The sequence below is a fragment of the Myodes glareolus genome, chromosome 4 (genome assembly GCF_982192425.1).
Source record: "Myodes glareolus chromosome 4, mMyoGla1.1, whole genome shotgun sequence".
NCBI lineage: Eukaryota > Metazoa > Chordata > Mammalia > Rodentia > Cricetidae > Myodes > Myodes glareolus.
In genome coordinates, this window is record NC_142029.1 from 68,913,465 (window position 1) to 68,933,675 (window position 20,211).

General features: G+C 49.3%; 1 protein-coding gene across 1 annotated transcript in view; it reads right to left on the reverse strand.

Annotated features, from left to right (window-relative positions):
- Window positions 1-230: 230 nt before the first annotated feature.
- Window positions 231-20,211, reverse strand: part of Gramd1b (GRAM domain containing 1B) — a 161,020-nt gene continuing 141,039 nt past the window's right edge. The window contains 13 exon segments of the mRNA XM_087905533.1: window positions 231-5,208; window positions 6,565-6,682; window positions 6,912-7,019; window positions 10,699-10,789; window positions 11,553-11,756; window positions 12,339-12,442; window positions 13,682-13,824; window positions 14,020-14,138; window positions 15,154-15,297; window positions 15,604-15,793; window positions 16,907-17,063; window positions 18,728-18,843; window positions 19,925-20,005. Coding sequence (XP_087761659.1) covers window positions 5,119-5,208; window positions 6,565-6,682; window positions 6,912-7,019; window positions 10,699-10,789; window positions 11,553-11,756; window positions 12,339-12,442; window positions 13,682-13,824; window positions 14,020-14,138; window positions 15,154-15,297; window positions 15,604-15,793; window positions 16,907-17,063; window positions 18,728-18,843; window positions 19,925-20,005 — 1,665 coding nt within the window. The 3' untranslated portion in view covers window positions 231-5,118.

Genomic DNA, 20,211 nt, shown 5'->3' on the forward strand with positions numbered 1-20,211 from the left:
TATGAACGTGTCAAAAATAATAACAAACATTTACTAAATAAATAACAAAAATTCAGAAACCTAGCCATTCCATTATTTCAGGCTGCTTCTTTTCCTAAGATGGAGGCTTGTATGTGGGCAACATGCCAGTACACGCATGCCTTCATGCCTTGCCATGAGCCTATCTAGGGACATCATAAACCCTGGGGATGAGGACTCCCGATGGACCAAGCAATAAACACACACAACCATTTATTATTTTTAATTCAATACTTTTTTCCTTTAATTCAGACTGGACTTCCATGGCTCTAGCTACTTTACATTAAGATTTGGCTGGGTAGCCTTGTATGTTTCTAGGGACTAGCAGGAAGTTTTCAGACCTTGCGCACAGCGCCAGGCAAAGTACAGTTATCGATCCCAATACAGACGGCCAGACAACTCAACTGCAAGCAACCCGTGTCCTTTCCCACTTGTGGTCCAGTGCAGGTGCTGGGTGCTGCTCCCTCTAGCTCACCCTATTCCACCCCATGTCGGGAATATCCATGGGGCCACTATGGCCTCTGATCCATCCCTCCCCACCTCAGGGTCTAGGTTGAGTGAGGGGAGAAAAAAAGCACCATGGGTTTGGGGGTGCGGTCCATGCAGAGAGTGGTCTGGCCCTAGAGTGCAAGGTGAGGAAATGTGGGGTGCCACACATTCTTGTTGGCAAAAGTGACTGTGCAGTCTTTGCACACAACACAGAAGCCCAGGGCCAACTCCCCAGACGGTCAGATGTCCTGCCTGGAGCAAGGGCCGCCATTTTGCTTCTGAGGTGTCTTATTGTATTGAGAGAAGCAAGGAGGACCAAAGGGCAGAGATGACAATGTCCATTACGCATCCACATGCTGGGGAGATCGTCTGGCATCAGCAAATCTTGGCAGGTAAGTGCATCTCACCGGCAGCCAAGGCTCCAATCCGGGCTCCCAGGCCTGCTGAGGACCTCCAAGTCACAAGACCCCTGAGCTGTAGCACGGCACATCAGAACAAGTTGCTGGCTGAGCCCATCACAATGGCTGGAGCAGGAGTGAGGTAACGAGGTGGGGCAGAGAGGTGGGAGAGGAGGCTCTCTACACCAAGTGCAAATCCCTGATTCACATCAGGAATGCAGGGATGTGGAAAGATGGCCTTCCAGAAAACACTCCTCTGAGACCCAAATGCATCTTCTGGAAGAAGACTCGGAGATGGAAGGGAAGTAGGGCCAGCCTGCTGGAGTGGGGCGAGGGCGGTGGGACGAGGGTGGAGAACAGCAAAGGAAAAATGGGAATGATTGCCCCATAGCTTAAGAGACAGGGGTGGGGCTGGGGCGAGGGAGAGAGTCCTGGAGAGGGCAGGCAGAGTCCAGGTGTGTAGGAAGGGCCACCACAGCCCTGCCACCTGGGGGAAGAGAGAAGAGCGCTATTTCTCCTAGGCCCTAGAGAGAAGGGCTGGCTTTGGCTGCCCTGCAGTGCTAAGGAAGCAGGATGGTATGGCCCAGAAAGGACCCGTCTGGGAGCACAACTGTCCAGAAAGAGTCTTCCCCTAGACAGTCATTTCCCCAACACCTCATCTTACAGTTGCTGCCAATGACAATAGTAGGCCAGTCCCAGCATAGGTGAGGGGCTATGGACAAGTAGAGAATCCACTTGTGGCAAATTCTTCTTGAGGTTCCCCAGTGCTCCCCACTCCTTGATGCCAGTGCCCAAAGGCAAGCCAAGGATTTTAGCAAAAGTTTCCTAATTTATGCAAACCACATCAGGGTTTTGGCTGAGGCAAACAGAAGTTCTAGAACTGGGAATGGCTTCTTCCCATTGTGTCTTGCGTCAGTGAGGAAGGAGTATGAACAGTAGAGAGGATTCACAGTGCCTGGAGATGGAAGATGGACTCGGTCCAAAATGATACACTGCTTGCCGTTATCCTCCTCTAAGCATAAACCAACTCCAAACTAAACCTAGGTCAAAGGAGGAAGGAACATTCTCCTGGGTTAATGCTGAGCAAGGCTATCCCTGCCACTGGGACCCCCCTAGACCTCCTAGTCAAGAGCAAAGCTCATCTGCCCTGGCAGGACAGCTTTCAGAATTGGGAACTCCACATCTCATTAGTCTCTGGTCTAATCTTGGAGTCAAGGTCAAACCTAGAACCCACATTAGAGGTCATTTACTGACCCTCTTCTGTGACAAGTGGATCGTGAAGCTTGGTGATGGGGACTTAACCAAGGTCGCACAACTTTCCAACAGCACAGTCAAGACTCAAGCCCAGATCTCGCCACTCTTGGTCCATTGAAAGCACTTGACTATCTTGCCTACAAATCCATACAGAAAGATCAATATATATCTACAATGGACAAACAGAGAAAACCTGCCAGCTGGAAGAAGGCACCCAAGGCATGCCAGCTTCCATGACCTCCTGCAGACAGCTAGCTATGTGCCGGGCTATCGTCCAGGGCACTTGTTTTGGTTGCAAAAGGTTGAGTTCCCTTCTCTCTCACAAAGTATTGACTAAGGGTGGGGAGGGGGGTGTGTTTGGGAACAAACCGAGTTGTTGGTTTCTTCCTGGTTTAAAAGCCCAAGCTAATGCTAAGACAAAAGCAACTCATAGGAAAGCTAGGATCCTGGGAGCTATTCTTCATATGATTATATATATACGTATATATACATATATATGTATATATATATACATATATATATATGTATATATACGTATATATGTATATACATGTATATATATGTATATATACGTATATATATATATAAAATCATATGGGTTCATCAGAAAACAGAAGGCTTTCTAGGACAAATCAGGGGTTTTCCTTCTCTAAATGATACTGCAGGTCAAAGAAAAGCAGCTCTCTGTGGTCAGGGCTTCTTCTGTAACTTTACTTGGCCCCTCACCCCCAGCGGACACCTTTGAAATCATCCGAAAGGATCCACAGCTACTTGAACAACTCAACTTAAGTAAATAACTACAAACGCAATAAATTTGGAATTTCCAATCTTGCTTTCCAAAGTTTCTGGGAATACTTTTAGCTTCTGGCTATTTCAAGAGGAAACTGCCTAGCATTTCAAATGGGATCTTTCTCCCTTCTTTGTCTCAGGGCTCGTGGGTCTAGACCATCACCAGCAAAGCCCTCAAAACCCTGAACAACAACCAAGTGACAACCAACTGGCCTTTGGGCTTTGGCCACTCTAAAGGAACAATGAATGCATTTCTTCACCCCTGTTTTCCCGGAAGAGCGCTAGTGATGCTAGCTAGGTGCCCTGAGCCTTCTTCTCCCGCCATCAGAGGATGAGTCAGGGTTACATCCTATTTTCTGATTCTGCCCTTCAAGAAACACCAAGGCCTATCTCTCCAGGACACTGCAATACCAATGCCTTTCTTTCTTTCACTGCCCAAATGGAATGTTCTGACAATGCTAAGAGGAGAAGGTAACTTTCTCTTTGGCGTCGATAACCAGCACCATCTTGCTCCCTTTGTACCGATGCTGTGGGAAATCTGTGGTTCTGTCTTCCTCTGGACTTGAGGAGTGGCCAGCTCAGAGAAGCTTCCGTGCCAACCTGGAAGCAGTTCTTTACTACTATGGACCAACATGAGCTCTGCCTGGGACTGGCAGGAGTCCTTGAGTCACCAGACGGAAGAGCAGAGATGATGAATCTGCCCCGAAGTGCCCCTTGAGATCATGTAAAAGCCTGAGTCCTGAAGGGCTAACATAAGAAGGCCAGGCCCTGACTGGTTCAAATTTCTTGGTGACCTTATAGCTCACTGGGGCCAGAGATTATAAAGAGATTTGCGTACACACACACACACATACACACACACACACACACCCATCAGAGCCCCCACTCCTAAACCTGAGAAACAACTGAGGTGGCCTCTGTGGGGGCCAGGTTTCACTTGGCCTCTCCCTAACCAAACACACGCATCTGTGCCAAATCCTCCCTCCGGTGGTTCACACATTTTCCCACACAACGGCCTCTATTGCTAACACTGGTTCTTGACCAAGAGTTAACGATGCTGTTAGCCCTGTGCGTGGCTTGGCTACTGTGCTCACTACTCATATGGGATTCTGGGTAAGCCCTGTAATCCATGTTTCTAGAATGTTCTCTGTCTCCTAAAACCTGGAGGGACTAGGACACCCTGACTTACCCTGGACATCAAACTCACAGCTCAAAGGGAAAGAATTAGAGCCACAGACCTGACTGGTTTATAACCACTAAAAGAGGTTCTTGTTTTTTGTTTTGTTTTGTTTTTTTTAAACAAGGTCAAAAAGGCTCTACCCTGGCTAAGAAACAATGTGCTCTTAGGGCACAGAGAAACACTAGGACCTTAGGCACTAAAAGTGACACTTCTCCAGAGCCAGCCTGGGAGAAGAGCAGAGAAAGGGAGTGGGAGAGTTAGAAAGTCCCAGCCCTTGTGGGTTCCACAACCTACTCAGGTCAGAAGAAGGTGTGGGGGTGGCTGAGGAGAATTCCCTTCAGATGCCAGAGCTGAGGAGCCTGCAGCCCCACAGCCCAGGCCCACAAATGCAGCCTCTTCACAGTCCTCGCCACCTGGCTTTCAGTGTGGTCCTAACCAATGGTCTCCTGGGGGACTTTGGATGGGGCTCCTGCCCTCTCCATTCTTCCTGTTCCCAAGAGAAGGCCTGGGGGAGCACTGGGTGGGGGGAAGAACAGGTTCTCTTTTACTCTGGAGACAAATCAAAAGAGGGTTAGGGAATGAAGCACCGTAAGCAATGCCCTCTTGGAACGTCTTTGAAGACCTAAGGGTCTTCACAGGCATTAACTTTGGCTCAGCCACATTTCCCTTCTAAGGGCCAAGAATGGCCAGCAAGGGAAGGGGTGAGGAACAAAAGATGGGAAGAGGAGGGTCAGGGGAGGTTGGTGCTGAGAGGTGGTCCCTGCCCTCCTCGGTCCCTCCACGGTGGAGGGAAAACGCTGCTCTGGCCGGCACAGGGGGCGGGAGTTCCCGCTCCTTCTCCCTGGTACATAGGCATTATCTCATTTTTTTAAAATCTGTATATAATATATATTTATATTCTGTATATATATATATATTTATATATATATTTATAGGGTCTATGTACATGTATTGCACAGGCCTCTTGCAGCCACTCCTGGTCCTGCCTTGTCAATGATAGCGGTTCCTCTTCTCGTCGCTTTCAGACGTGTAGTCTCGGGACCTGATGCCATTCTGAAGGTTGATGAGTGAGTCCTTCATCTGTAAGACAGTGCTCTCAGTGAGTGTCCACAAAGGGGCTGCTGCAACACCCACCTGTGGCCCATCCCTGCCCATGTCACAGAGCCAAGAGAAACCAAGTCCAAAGCATGGGTAGCTCCTAGGAGACTCAGCCTAGGGCAGAAAGGGGCCATCTGGTCCGGCACAGGAAATTCCTTGGGCTTGGTTATTGGTGACTCTTAAATCAATGAATTACAAGTATCCAGTCACTCTAAGGAGCCACCTTAAACCACCAGTCTCTCGACCTACAACTCGGATCCTGAATCTGCTTTTGGCTTATTTTTCTCCGGGCCCGAGATGCTTTCCAATTTCTCTGCCCCAAGTTCATACAGCTGGAAAGGACCAGAAACAAGGCCACCCTTCTACAGTCACAGTCGTCCTTTGCCTCCTGGCCTGTCAGACCAACAGGGCTTCTTAGCTGCCTCGTCAGGAACTGTCTAACTTCATATTTCTTAGACCTAAAACCAGCCTGCCCTTCACAGACATACACAGCAGCATCAGGCAGAGAGGACGCAGGTGCTCGCTCAGCTTCACAGCAGGAGATGCTGGGGTCAGGGGACAAGGTCGAAAAGGGTCAGCTCCAGTAGGAGAGTCTTCACCGGGTCCATCCCATAACATCACATACTGTCCCAGTGAGCTACTCTGCTCTAACGACAGGGTGGTATCCCCATCCTGATGCACTGTGAACTCCTGGCCTCTGCATCACCTACTGCTCTGATTTCTCCTCTTCTTCTAAATCAACTTCTCAGGTGGGAAAAGGGGCCCATTTCCGCTCTGTGCATGAGAAGTGTATATATGGAGATCAGAGGACAACTTGCAGGAGTCTCTCCACCTGGAGATAAAACTCAGGTTGCCAGGTCTGGTGGCAAACACGTTTAACAGCTGAACCATTGCACTGGCCCCTCAAAAATTGATATGTAAGCCATCTAGGAAGACAATGCGTTACAGGATTGCTCTCTCTCTCTCTCTCTCTCTCGACATATATATATATATATATATATATATATATATATATATATAATAAGATATATATTATAATACATATAATATATTATAATATATAATATATAACATATAATATTATATGTTATATATTATATATATATATGTCTGTCCTACATCCCTCTGGCCATTAATCTATCTCTTATTTTATTATTGATGCTTGTGTTTCTAGTACTTCATCAAGGAATAGCTTTAAAAGCAAATTAAGGGACAGACCAGCATAATAATAAAGAGGAAGAGGACATCAGAATGGTGGTAAGGGAACATGCTGACATTTCTCAGTACAGAAGGAAAGGAGCCCGGTCTCCTAAAGATGAGGGACTGTGAGCATCTCACCTGGTCCAGGAGCATCACTGAAGATTTGATGATCTCCCTCCACTTCTGGAGCTCGGTATCATGGTACTTTTGTTGGGATTCTAATAGCTGGGCCCATTCTGTCTGTGACTGGGGTAACCTGTGGAGTAGAAGAAGGGGTACCCAACAGCTGGAGTCATGCTCAGTGGGCTAGTCTGTGCTCCCACAGGACAGAGTCATCTCAGAGTGCTTTCTCTTCTGCTCACTCAGTGCCCCATGGCCGTGAAACTTAAGCTGAAACTCTAAGGACGGATTTGTAGAACTAGCCTATGGACTCATCTCAAAGGGGTGTCCTTGAGGTAGGGACAAGGAGGTGAGGCCAATATTACCTTTCCTGGAGCCGGAGACCCTGCCAGGCAGTGAGGGTCTGTGTGGTGTATTCCAGCATCCACAGCTTGTAAAAGAGCATCATGTTAAGGATGACCAGCAGCACCAGACTGGGAAGGAGATACAGGGAAAAGAAAGAGCAATGAGATAAGATCTGGGCCAGTGATCTCCCCGCCTACCCATGAGACCATGTGTCTGCTTGCTGGGCCAACCCAAGCATTCCAGAGAAAGGGGTGAGGAAGCTGGAAGGGCACAGGTCAGAGAAAGAGAAGCAACCTAGTCTACTGGGTCAGAGACAGAACGGGAGAGCCATGGAGAGGGGCATAAGCAAAGGTATTGAAGGCACTGAAGGGGAGGCATAGGCACCTGGCTCTGGGTGCCTGAGGGAAAAAGATGGAGGGGGGGGGAAGCGATGAGGCAAAGGGAACAATTGTAGAGCTGGTACCTGAAACAGATCCTAATGGGAGCAAGGAAGAAAAATGAGGAGGAGGCAGAGGTTAGAAACAGGACTGTGGGGAAGGAGGAAATGCACTTCAATGGAGCCAGACAGCAAGGGGACATCTATCAGAGAAAAAAAAAATAACACAAGGAGCAAAGACACAACAGACAAGGTGGCCAGGCAAGGAAGGATGGAGGGAAAGCAGCTGCAGACGCTCAGTTTCGCATGGGTGCTAAATCAGGAGATTTTTCTATCAACCCAGAGTCATGCCATACCTGAAGGGTGGCACTTATGGGTAGTGGTACCTCCCTGCAGCTGCAGTGTCTTCTCCCTGTACCTATACCAACTATCTGGCGGGGGACCAAAAGCAAACCAGACCAAGGATGACAAGGTTGCCAGCGAGGAGGCTGGGGAAACTCCCTCCTGAGCACCTCAGTGGCTGCCTAGGCCATTCTGGGACAGAAGCTCACGGGATAAGAAAAAGGCAGGGATGTGGAGAAGACCTGGAGGCAGGCAGAACTGGGGTGAATCTTGAGTGTGTCACTTACAAATCTGTTTGACCTTCCACACGTTTCTCATCTATCCTGAAACTGTTTTCTCAAGGGGGATATCATACCTAACCTGCTGGGGTTGCTCTATGGATAGAAAGGAACATAAGCTTTAGCAGGAGGCCCACCCTAAGAGCTGGTTCTTAGCGTCAAAGGATTTGGAAAGGATGGGAACACACAGGAAGAGAGAAGATGGTCAAATTACGAAGGCAAGTCATAAGTGGAAGAGCGGCCAACAAAGGGAAAAAAATCAAACGTGACTTAGGCTGTGCCTAAGAACACAAAGCCAGCGTGTAAAAGTAATGTCTGACGTCTGATGCGTTTCCCCAGCACTACAGATGGAAGTCAGCTACAGATCCCTGGGGCTAGCCTAAGCTCTCCGTGAGAACATCCAGCGCTGGTGTTGAGTGTCAAGGTCGTCCTCTAACTGTGTCAGCAGCACATGCTGAATCACCTAAGTGCCCACCCCCGCAGCAAGTACCACACACCTCCGTACACTTGGGTATGTGTATCTGATCCAGGATGGTTTAAGTAAAGGCCATGTGCTGTCTGAGGGAAGACTCCCAAGTGTGCCAAACAGAGACAAAGAGGTGGGAGGTTGAGTCACCACACGGAGGGTGGGTGGTGGCAAGGGCCTGCTAGACACGGGTAAGCTGCGCTGTGTCGGTGTGTTCTAAATGCAGGCTATTAGAAGCCCAGCCTGGAGTGTGTGGCGTTGAGTCAGAAGGCCCGCCTACCCTAAACTTACAAAGGCACAGAGTTAGCTGTTGACTGTGGGGTTGGCCCACTCGAGAGGGCCTCCTTTATTTAAGTAAAACTGAGGTGTAGAGAGAGCATAAACATAGAACTAACCGAGGGTATAGTCTCTTACTCACTAGTATCCAGTACCTGCCATGGTTTTAATAGTGACATGAGTCACATGACATTGGTATTTGAAGGGTGAGTTTTAGAGTGTCTCCATCTTTACTGTTGCCATATATCATGGTTTCTTTTTTGTTGTTTTGTTTTGGTTTTTGAGACAAGGTTTCTTTGTAGCTTTGGTACCTGATCTGGAACTAGCTCTTGTAGACCAGGCTGGCCTCGACCTCACAGAGATCTGCCTACCCCTGCCTCCCAAGTACTGGGATTAAAGGCGTGTACCACCACCGCCTGGCATAACACGGTTTCTTAAGCTATAATCTGAAGAACCGACATCCACTTTCATACTATGCCTTCAGGACTAGCAAGAACCCTTCTTATGGTCTCCAGGTCTTTCCCCTACAAGGAGTCACAGGGTAGTCGCTGGCCCCATCCATACTCTGCATGGATGGTCTCATTTATATCCTTAGCTTTACTCAGCCTTCTCAGGGCCAAACCCACATCAGCAAAGGACTGTCCTCCTCAACCCGAAAACTGATTGCATCTCAGACATTTTTGGACCATGGCATGGGTGGTGATATCTTGTTTGTGTTTTAACAAAGCTTGCCTGAAGATCAGAGGGTGGAGCTAGCCACTAATTAGTTAACCATAGAAGTCTGGAGGTCTATACAGACAGACAGGAAGTGATATGGCTGGGCAGAGAGGGGGCTATATGGTGGGAGGAGACAGGGTTCAGCTGTTTTTTCTATCTCATGGAGAGGCATGTCTTCTCTGACGACGTTCAGTTAAGCTCCAAATTTCTGTTGGCACGAGCACCTGTAGTCCCTGTAAGCAGCTGATCTTCCTTTGAGACATAACTGAAAGGTTACTGAGCCCCCGCCATCTGTGACCTGTCAGTCCTCTCAGGTTGGTGGCCCCTCTGATGCAGATCACTCTAAGCACCCACACTGCCTTCAGCCTTTGTCAACCTGTTCACCATATTGCCACAGTGCTGGTCTGACTGTGCCACTTGTGAGCCTCCCCCAGAGTGTCCCGAGAATAAGGACATTCCCTCACACCTCTCTGAGGCTGCTTCAGGGACAGGTACAGAAGGGCCACAGGAGCAAAACTGACCCAGAGGAGGTCTGGTGCCTGGCATACAGAAGGTAGAGCACGAATGTGTATATTTGCCATGCCTCTCTCATCCACCTGTGCCATCCACACTCCCATGGCTCATCCCCGGTTCACAGCAATGGGATACAGGCTGCAGGCTGAGCCAAGCAGCAAACCTGTCCTTAGCCGCTCCAAGTTCCTTTCATTCAAATGGTTAAGCATGTCCTGAGCACTGACAAGGACTCCTACACTGGCCAGTTGTGATCTCCTATCTTATGCCTTTATTTCTTTTGGCTTCTCATCTCCCTAGATCAACTTAACTGTACAAGATATCGAACCTATGGTTTAATAATATCATGCTAATTATAAGTCGTCTACACTGAAATAAGTATCTGCTCTCCCTGGACTGGGTCATTGATTTTGTCTGGCTACCCCGCCAGTGAGGGCTCTGTGTATGGCTCTCATGCTGGGCACAGAGCAGACACTCAAGAGAACCTCTTATAAATTAATGGACTCTTAAAATGCCCTGAAGCATCCCTATGTCAGTCAGCGTTTATCTTGAGGGGGGATTCTGAGCGTTCTGCCTCTCTCACCCACTTGGCACAGACAGCGCATACACCTCTTTCCTCCTAGAAGGCTAACCCACAAAAGTGCTGAGAAAATGCAAAGGAACCGAAAAGAACAAATGACCAAGCAACTGATCCAGTGAGGACTGAAAGACCAAGGAATAAAGGAGAGAGGGGTAAAAGTAAGGGGGAGCATATGCTTGAGAAATGAGGATGATTCTCCTGCACCAGGCGGGAGAAGGAAGGGGGTGGAGCCAGGGAGGGAGAAGAACCTGGAGTCTCTTACACACAGCTGATAACCAGCAGCAGCTTGGACACACTTTGTAGGTGAGAACCATGGGGAGTGTCCTCGGGGATATGCCGCGTCTGCGTGGAACCTGGGGGAGAATAAATAGGTTGTCGTCATTCACACAAGCCACAAGTCCACATACTGCCGACAGAATGCTGGTCAAGCAAGAACATCAGGGAACTGTGCAACATGCCTTCAGCGACCTTGAGCCCTACAGCGCAGGGAGGTGAAGTCCGCAAAGTCAAGGCTTAGGTCAGACAATCACTGAACAAACAAGAAAACATAGCTATGGAACTAGAATACAGAGACATGATTGGCTGATGAAGACAGGCTAGCGGCAGCAGGCTCCCAGCCTTGGCTTTATAGCCAGCTGCATGATGTCAGGGCAAGATACGTCACTTTTCTCAATCGGTCTACTTAACGTGACATGAATCACAAACGGTATATCTAAAGCACCTAACAATGGCGTGCTCTAATTGACGCCGGACTGAGGAAACTCATGGGAAATAGTGTCTTCTCCAGTCCTCACACAGACAGCTCCGATAAACTCACAAGCGTGTGCAAAGCCTGCTCTGTGAAAAACTGGTCTCAGAGTCTCCAGATCCCTTAGAGAGGCCCAGGTTTCCACAACAGAGAATATACATGAGGATTGAAAGGGGAGATGGGAAGAAGAAATAGAGGAGGAGTCCACTGCCCGGACCGGCAGGAAGGCACTCGGTGGGTCTGTGACGGACAGGTGACAAACTCTACTCATGGTGCAAACCGGGTGTGCATATATGTGTCACGACAGAGGCATGCAGCTTCACCCCAGTGCCAATCTATACAACTATTCCCACCTGGAACAAATATACCTGCCACGTGCTTGATCCTGTGGCCCACATCTTCATCAGTGGGTGTGGTGACAGGGCTCATCACCTCTTCCAGGTGAGGTACCCGCAGGTGGGCATGGGGGCGCTTCCTCCTCCGTACTGCTGAAGACTTATTGGCCTTCTCCTTGGGTGACTGTCTGTGCATCTCAGCCAGGTAGGTACTCTCTGTTTTGGTTAGCTCAGACTCTGTCAGACACAAAAGGGCCACGTCAGAGACCTACAGCTTCAACCCAATGTCCAGCAGACGTAGCTCTCTACTATTGTACTCTGTACTCTGTACCCTATTCCTATGACCACACCCTGGCAAGCTGGCCCAGTGGGAGGCTGACCCTCAAAGATGCCCATGCCAAAGATTTCCAGGCCTAATCCTGCTTTGAGGACCACGTTCCCAACTTTCACATCTCCAAGAATATAATTTATGACTTATCACACATTTCCTAAACAGATGCCCCCAGATCTTTCCTATAATCAGATGACTCAATGCCAGTGTCCCTACATCTGAGGTTCAATCGAGGGCGGGCAAAAATCACAGCCCCTCCTTAACGATCTCAAAGCTACAGATGCAGTCTCTTAGGAGATACACATCGCCAAACATACCAAACTTGAGGCTCATTTCAGGAACGGAACTAGGGGCCCTGTGAAACCAATTTATGGTCTCAGAGACCCCCTAATTCTCCAGGCTTCCCATCCCCCCAAACGGCAGCCAGCAGCTGCACAGGCCAGCAAGGGAAGGTTCAGGCTAGATGATGGGAGGACTGTGGCGCCCACCTAAATGGCGGAAGTAGTCCTCCAATCCGCTCCAGAAGTTCTTCTCGATGAAAGTTTTTACAAAGCCCCAGGGCTGTTTTCGATAGCGGAGCTCTGTGGAAACCCTGAGGAGCAGGCCGTCAGAAACAAGGATCAGTCATTTGTACTGAGAAAACAGGCTCCAAAGCATGGAAGATCACAGGTTAGCAGTATGTGGCTATGCTGCTGCTACTGCCTAGAGTATATGTGTATGTATGTAGGGAGTGGGGGTGGCGGGATATGCTCCGCAGCCTCCCAGCCAATCAAGAAAAAGTGTAGAAATGAAAGTCACCATTTTAAACCCAAGGATCGATTCTAGTGCCTGTCATCATCTGCAAGTTTGAGTGTCTTCTCACCTGCCTGTCTCCACTCAACACCCAAGCCCTTCTGAGTCTTCTCTCCCCCAACCGTCGCCCATACCACTGCCATCGCTCTTGCAGGAGCATGGCGCTCTACCCTCCCACGTGGAAAGCCTTGCTCACTGCCTCTCCCTTAGGTGTATGAGCATCTGTCAGTAGACCTTCCCCAGCAAAATCCCCTTCACACATCAAGGCCATTTGCCCTGGTTTTTTGCTTCACCAGGGGTGCTATGTTCCCCCAGGCCTAACAGGAACATGGCCATGGTCGGAGTCTTCTTGTGCTCCCACCAAACACTGGCTCTCCGCATAGAGAACGGGCTAGCTCCTCCTGCGGATGTCTAGCTGCCGTCGACCATGATGACTTTGAAATGGGTGTGAGTGCTGACTTTACGACAAGACTGCATGCTTCTTCCACTGTCACGGCCTTTATTTCTCCCCTCCTCTGAGTGGGCATCACCGTAGCCAGAGCTAACCTCATCTAACTGTGAGAGGAATAGGCTTAGTGTGGAGAGCTGGCTGTGTTAGGTCAGGATTAGGTTAGGTTTTTAGGAGATCATCGGCCAACAGGGGAAACAATAGGCAATCCTATCACATAGGGCACAGGGTCCTATTGCTAAAAGCAAAGCTTCAGTATGAATTGAGGCATGCATGATTCTTGACAAAGTTACTCTTCTGATAAAATGAGGTTAATTCATTTCCTTGAGTTACTCTAAAAGGCCCACATAAGCCATACATCCTGAACAGTAGGCACGGGGAAGATCTTCCAAAGAAGATGCAGAGTGCTCGAAGGGATACAGGGCGGAGAAGAGTGAAGTCAGGAGGGGAAGGTGCTGAGTCTCAGAAGGATCCAGGGAGGACACACCAGTGAGTACTCTAGCTTCCCTTCTCCCCAGTGAGCAAATGGGCACCGCCCAGCTTGGATGCCTTGCCCCCACCTATATCCACCCAAGCCTTCACATGGCACACCTGAGTCGACTCTTGTTCCGGGCCACGCGGGTGAGGGTGTAGCGGTTGATGGTGTAGAAGTAATCGTGGTATGGCACATCATGAGTAAGGACTTCAGCATCTATCACGTAGCATTCACTCTCCTGACTCGCCTTGTACATGGTCTGTGGGGAGGGAAGCACCATTGACCAAACAGGAACAGCAGCTTTCCCAATGCCCCTGACCCTGGACATCGCATCTGAGCTCGTCGGATGCTGCTGCCTCCAGACTAAACCAAGCCCAGCTCCAGAGGCCTCTCCCCAGCCCAGCCTTCATCCTTCAGACACACTCTCACTGGGTTCTTTCCTCCCCGCTCTCACCTGTGTCTCCCTGACAGTGGCGGTTTTGGGAGCCAGGGGGTTAGTGAGGGTGATGGTGTAGAGGATCACGCGGCTCTGGTTTCCATTCTCCTCCTTTTTCCAGGGATGAAAGATGATATCTGAGGGTAGGCAAGAGCCCTGGGATGAGGGGGATGGGAACAGCACAACTCCGCTCATCCGAATCTCCCCTCCGGTGAACGCCTTGCCCCACGCTCACAGTCACCCCCTCCCTAGAAGCCAATAGGAGTTTGGAAGCTGGGGGAGGCGGTGAAGAGGAGGTGGAGTTGGAGCAGAAAGAGGCCCATTGTGGCATTGCCGAAATTCTACAGGCAGCTCCAGAATGCTGATTGTTCCAAGCTGGGGCAGGAGGTCTTGGGGCCACCTGCGGGGGTGCAGGCCACATTGGAGTTACTGTGGCAAGGGCATCAGATCCCCAGGGAGTGTGACCACCCCATGGCCTCAAGGTGCCTCTCCTTGCAGAGGGCGCCCTGTTGCCTAGAGTTTTTGTTCAGATGGAGATGACTGGCATCTCTGCTAGGCAACGTTACATCTGTGCTATGGGAAAAACTAAGTGAGAGAGTGAGAAGAGAAGAAAGAGCCCCCAGGGTATCAGATAGGAATCCTCACTCAGCCCTTCTGAGGCTACTTTCTACAGGCAGATAAATAACAACCTGGGCTTCAGATTCCTAACACCCTAGTGCCAGGAACTCCCAGGCCCACACATGGCACAGCTGAGGACTGAATGAGCCATTGCAACACACTGAGTACAGCGGGTGCCTCCCAAACAGCAGAACAGATGTCCTGGAGTAGACAGAGAGCCCTGTGGGGACAAAGAGCTGGCAGGGCCTGCTCCCTGGGAAATCTTCGTGGAGTCTGGTGGACAGTGGGCATATGAAAACCTGCAGTACCAGTGACAGAGCAGGCCATAATACCCTAGAGGAGCTGTGGCATCATGGAAGGCCAGAGAGAGGAGAGTGACATTTGAGAAAGAACGGGATATGGGAAGAGGTAGGCAAGAAGAAGGAGGAGGAGGAGGAGGAGGAGGAGGAGGAGGAGGAGGAGGAGGAGGAGGAGGAGGATGTACAGAGGAGAAAAGGATGGACAGTTGGGGAGGGGCCAGCCCGCGGGTCAGACCAGAGAAGCGCCGCTGCTCCATGAAGTCCCGAAGGAAAGGTGAGGTGGTAAAGAGCAGGTCGTAGAGTTTGTCCACACTGAAGTTGAAGACCTCGTTCACATACTGTCTTCCACTCAGGTCCTCATAGAAGGCCTGGACCTCTCCTGCACAGAAGAGAGGATGAAGCATCCACCAAGGAGGACAGGAAGCTGTGGTGCCATCCCAACAGCATTGATATCTCTGTGGCTAACGTGGGTGCTACCACCAAGGGAAGGACAGCTGGGCTGGTGGGTTCACAGTTAATGCTTTGGCCTGCATCACTTCCTTTCTCTGGGACCCCAGTTGCCCCTGGTCTGGAGTGTGCTCTGAGATCCAGAACCTAGATTCTGACTCAAGGACCAAGCCAGTCCCTTTCAGGCTGCACAATGGAGAGGTGATGGGATGCCCTAGACATGTGTTCAGAGGCTCACCTTCATCGTGGGTGTCTGAGGAATCACTGAGCTCGGTCGGGAGATCCTCGTTGTCGTTGAAGTCCAGCGAAGGGGAGGTCACAGGGGCAATGATCTCGATCTTCTCTCCTATGATGTTGTCGATGGCAAGCTCCTTCTCCAGGGACCCATCACCCTCCATCACCTCTTCCTCCAGCGGCAAGCCATCAAACTGCAATGGAGACCAAGAATCACCCACCCACCAGGGTCCCTCTCTGTGAATCCATGCTGCAAAAGGAGACCAGCAAGCAACCCAGCCTTTAGAAGTCATCCCAATCACGGCGCAGCTGTGCAGGAGCAGGCTGGGGTCAGGTGCTGCGACTGTGCTGAGCAGCACAGGACAGGGAACTCACTGCCCTGGCCATGCCGTTTAAATGGCACACTGGTCTATGAGTGGTACTCCCGCTCTAGGCTCTTTCTGGAGCTATATTCCTACCATGCTGCTACAATGGCAGCCTGCTTGTAGCCAATGCCAGCATGCCTGTAAACAACAGCCTTCTCCTCAGGATCTCAGGGGGCCTCCCAGGAAAGTCTGGGGCTGCATTCTCTCATTGGCACCAGAAGGGAATCAGCTGTATTCTAAATCTAACCTCAGAAAGATGAAATGAAGGCTAGGCATCAATGACGTTTTTGTTCTAAGGCTGGTTAGCCTGGCCACCAGACGTGGAATAAAAGGTTCCCTTTTCTGAGAGCCCTTTCCCAAGGAACCCAGTCCCTTCTTGCTGACATATGCCCTAACCCTTCTGCAAAGTTCTGGCTTCTCTGCAACAGTGTTCCTGAGGAGAAAAGTGCTCACAGACATTTATATAGCTTCCATTAACTTCAGCATAGTAGGAAACTAAACTGCAAAGGAACTCAACAAACATCTACTACAGGTGAATAAGCAATATGTGTCCTATGGTTCTATATTCATGTGTGACTTTGACTTTGAATCAAGGCGGGGGCGGTGGAAATAGGACAACAACCCAAAAAAGGTATCCAAAAGGAGAGGCTGTCTGGAGTAGTCCAGCAAGAGGTATATGCTGAGAAGACTTGGAATAGTTTTCAACTTCATATGCAAACCTAATCGTATAAACAAGGTATAGAGATTCTAGCCCTCAGCCTTTGGAATATATCATAGCACTGAGAGCTCATGAGTTCTGGGATGTACCCTTAGTCATGGTGACCACACGGAACCCCTTCTTACTTCCCTGCTCCCAGTGAGAAGCTCATGTGGGGTTAATTAAACTAGGAGACAATGGCCACTAATCAGGGCAGGGATTTGCCCAGAGTTTATCGCCCATACCGAGACAGGGGCTTCACTGCTTCCCGTAGAGGTCAGCGTGCTGTTGGTGATGGACTTCTTGGGCAGCTGTGGGCTGGCATCCGGCTTGGTCTCTATGCTGCTTTTGGATGAGCTGTCATTCACTTCATTCTCTTCTACGGGGATCTCTTCACAGTAGCTGGAGAAGACACCCCGCCCCACTTCGTGAGCTCAGGTTAGTTTCCGTGGAGGAGACTACCAGCTAGTCTAAGAACATAGGTCTGTCTGTCAATCTGTACTTGCGGGCTTTCCTGCTTCTTTTCTTTGAGTGTGTGATTTCACAGTAACCAGAAAGCTGCCCCCTCATTGCTCTCCCAAGGCCTCATTCTATCCTTACTCCGCCTCTCCTTACCCTGGGACTTCTTTCTGAAACCCACCCTTTCTAGACACCCTCCTTAGATGCATGTCTATTCTTTTCTGTTGGAACCCATCCCATGCCCATCTTCTGAATCTAATATCTGGGCTCTGAGCACATACCTCCTTTCTCAAACATCAGCTACTATGATTCTGAATATGGTATTCCCTCAGTAGCACTGCCCAAATCACAGATTGTAACTAACAAACTTCTCTTTATTGTACATCCCAGATGAAGCAGAGGCACTTCAAGAGGGCCACTGTAGCAGTCATTCTCCTCACAGCCATTGCTGGCATTGACATCTGACTTGTACATTTAGTTGCATCTGGATGTTCTACAGTTCCCAGTAAATCATTCTGTGCATTTTAGACATCAGCAAACAGGGCTTGACAGAGCTAGCGTGGAAGCAATATTACTACTGTTTCAAGCCAAGGTCTAAGTACTGCCCTCAATGCTCTCTCCTGGCTTCTCACAACATTTAGTCTCCACACACCTAACTACTGTCAGTCACTGGCTTTCACCATCTTTCCACCCTGCCTGCAGCATGTCATACAGTGAGTCTCCATCCTTAACTTCCTGCTCTTAGGTTCTAGCCTGTGAGACTCTCCTTTCTTCCTGGATGTTCTTTCTCTGCTCCCCAATCTTGCTGAGTGCTTCCAAGCCTAATCCTTGAACGTCCTTTTATGTTCAATCACTTGGAGGACTGAGCTAACCAATCCCATGGTTACTCACGAGAGACTCTCAGTTTTACAGCCCTGGCCCAAACTTCCCCACGAACACAACAGCCATCCTCAGAAGCCTATTTGATCTCTCCTCTTGGCTAGCAGGCATCCCCATTTGCTTAAAACCCACCTTCTCAAACTCCTCTGTCAACAATACTCCCCATCTCTCCTTTCCACCAAAAAGTGAAACCAATAAATTTTTAACCAAGTATGAAATTTGTTTCTGAACCATCAGCAAATCCTTCAAAATATACTAAGGAACTAATTACCGCAGGAGCCACTGCAACCTTCCTGGTGGAAACTACCACCACTATGGATCTTCTGAGTCACCATCTAGCAACCCTTGAACAGGTCCCCCATGTTCTCCACTTGAGTGGATTTCCAGCATAGAAGCCATACTGGTCCTATTTAGATGTTAACTCATAGACCTTAACTCAGAACTTATCAACTGTCTATTACAAACCTGCCCATACCTTTCTGCCTAATACCGAATGCCACGTTGGCCAAAAGGCTACTTAGTAGTCCCTGCTCCCTTGGTCCTCTGGCTTGTCTCTGTCTCTGACCACTTCTATAGCCACATAGCCCTGTTACTGTTCCCTCTGCCTGAAGAACTGGTTCTCTCCACTGTTTTGCAGGGTGACACTCAGATTCCACTTTCCAAATGATGGTCTCATTTCCATTCTGATCCCCATAACCTTTGGGACGCTCACCCAAGGCCACACTTACCCCATGGTGTTGAAGTCATCGTCTGGAGGCACGTAGTCCTCATCGTCACTGGTGAGACCCAGCTCGTTCCCGTAGCACTGGTGGACGAAGTGCCAGAGCTCCTTGGGGCATAGGGGCTGCAAGAGATAAGAGCACTGATGCTGACCCTCCCTCCCCCAGGTCCTGACATTCTGCACAGAAGCACTGTCCCTCTTGTGGGGAAAGAAGACAGAGGCCTCTCTTCCTAACTGATAAAGAGGACATCTCTATGACAACGCCATCCACCTCAGACAATCCAGTCAGATGCCAATCTGCTGCCTGCAAACGTAGACTCCAACAAAATCAAGGATGTGGACCTCCCTTGCCTGCCCCTTCAACAGAGCTCTGCAGAATGGGATTAAGTGGCCTTCTGAAGATGGGAAGCACCCCACCTCCTGCGCCCATGCTAACCTAGGGCCACAGTTATCTCTGAACGCCCACAGGTGCCCTGACTCAGTCTTGCAACACCCCAGAAATTAAAGGTCATTAACCCAGCCCTCTCGTGACAACCTGAATATTTCCTTCTTCATTCTAAAGGGCAATCAATTTGTGTACAAGCCTACGTCTAGTTCAGTGTTTGCTTACTGAGGAGGCGTCTGTTTGTCCTCTTTTAAAACACTGTCCGAAGAAAACTTTTCGTAGGATACAATTTCCAGAGAGAAGCAAAGGAGTGTCAAAGAAACTAAGAACTAAGATCACAGGTGGAAACAGTTACTGTGTCATAGAGCGAAAAGAAGGGAAGACAGTGGTAATGCCAGGCATGTGGAAAAGACAGTAGGAACATAAGAAAAACAGATGCAACCGATGGCCGACAAGAAAGGAATAAGTGCCGGAAGTCACGGGTGCCTTACTCCTGGCAGTGCTGGGGCATTCTCATGAAAAAGGCTGGCTCTGTTCAAGATTCCTAACAGAAGATTTCCAGAGACATGGGCTCCTTAAAAGCCAGCCATACCACAATAAAAGCACTCTTCCCAACCGGGGTAATATCCAAGTGAGAACACTCTGGGTGCATGACCTCCGCAGGTTGAAGAACAGAGTCAATTCTTTGTATGTATGTATGTATGTATGTGTCTGTCTGTCTGTCTATCTATCCATCCATCAATCCATCCATCCACTCATCCATCATCCATCTCTTTACTAACAGAAAAGCTTTCTGTCTACTTCCCTTTCAGTACTTACCTTTTCAAGGAGAGCATTCTGCCAGAGCCGGAACATCATCATGTATGTCCTATCCCGGGCCCCAAATGAAGTAAAAAAGTGCTAGATTGGAGGAGAAGATGCAGAGAAACATCTGTGAAAACTTCTAACATGGTGGATGGAAACACGGTCCTTATTCAAAATACTCAATCTCAAATGCTACTGACTGTTAGTTATCTAACACCGTCAGCACACTGGGGACCTGAAATCTCCAAGTCCCCACTATAACTAAGTCCTTCTATATTTTACCCAGACTTTCTTCTGTGTTT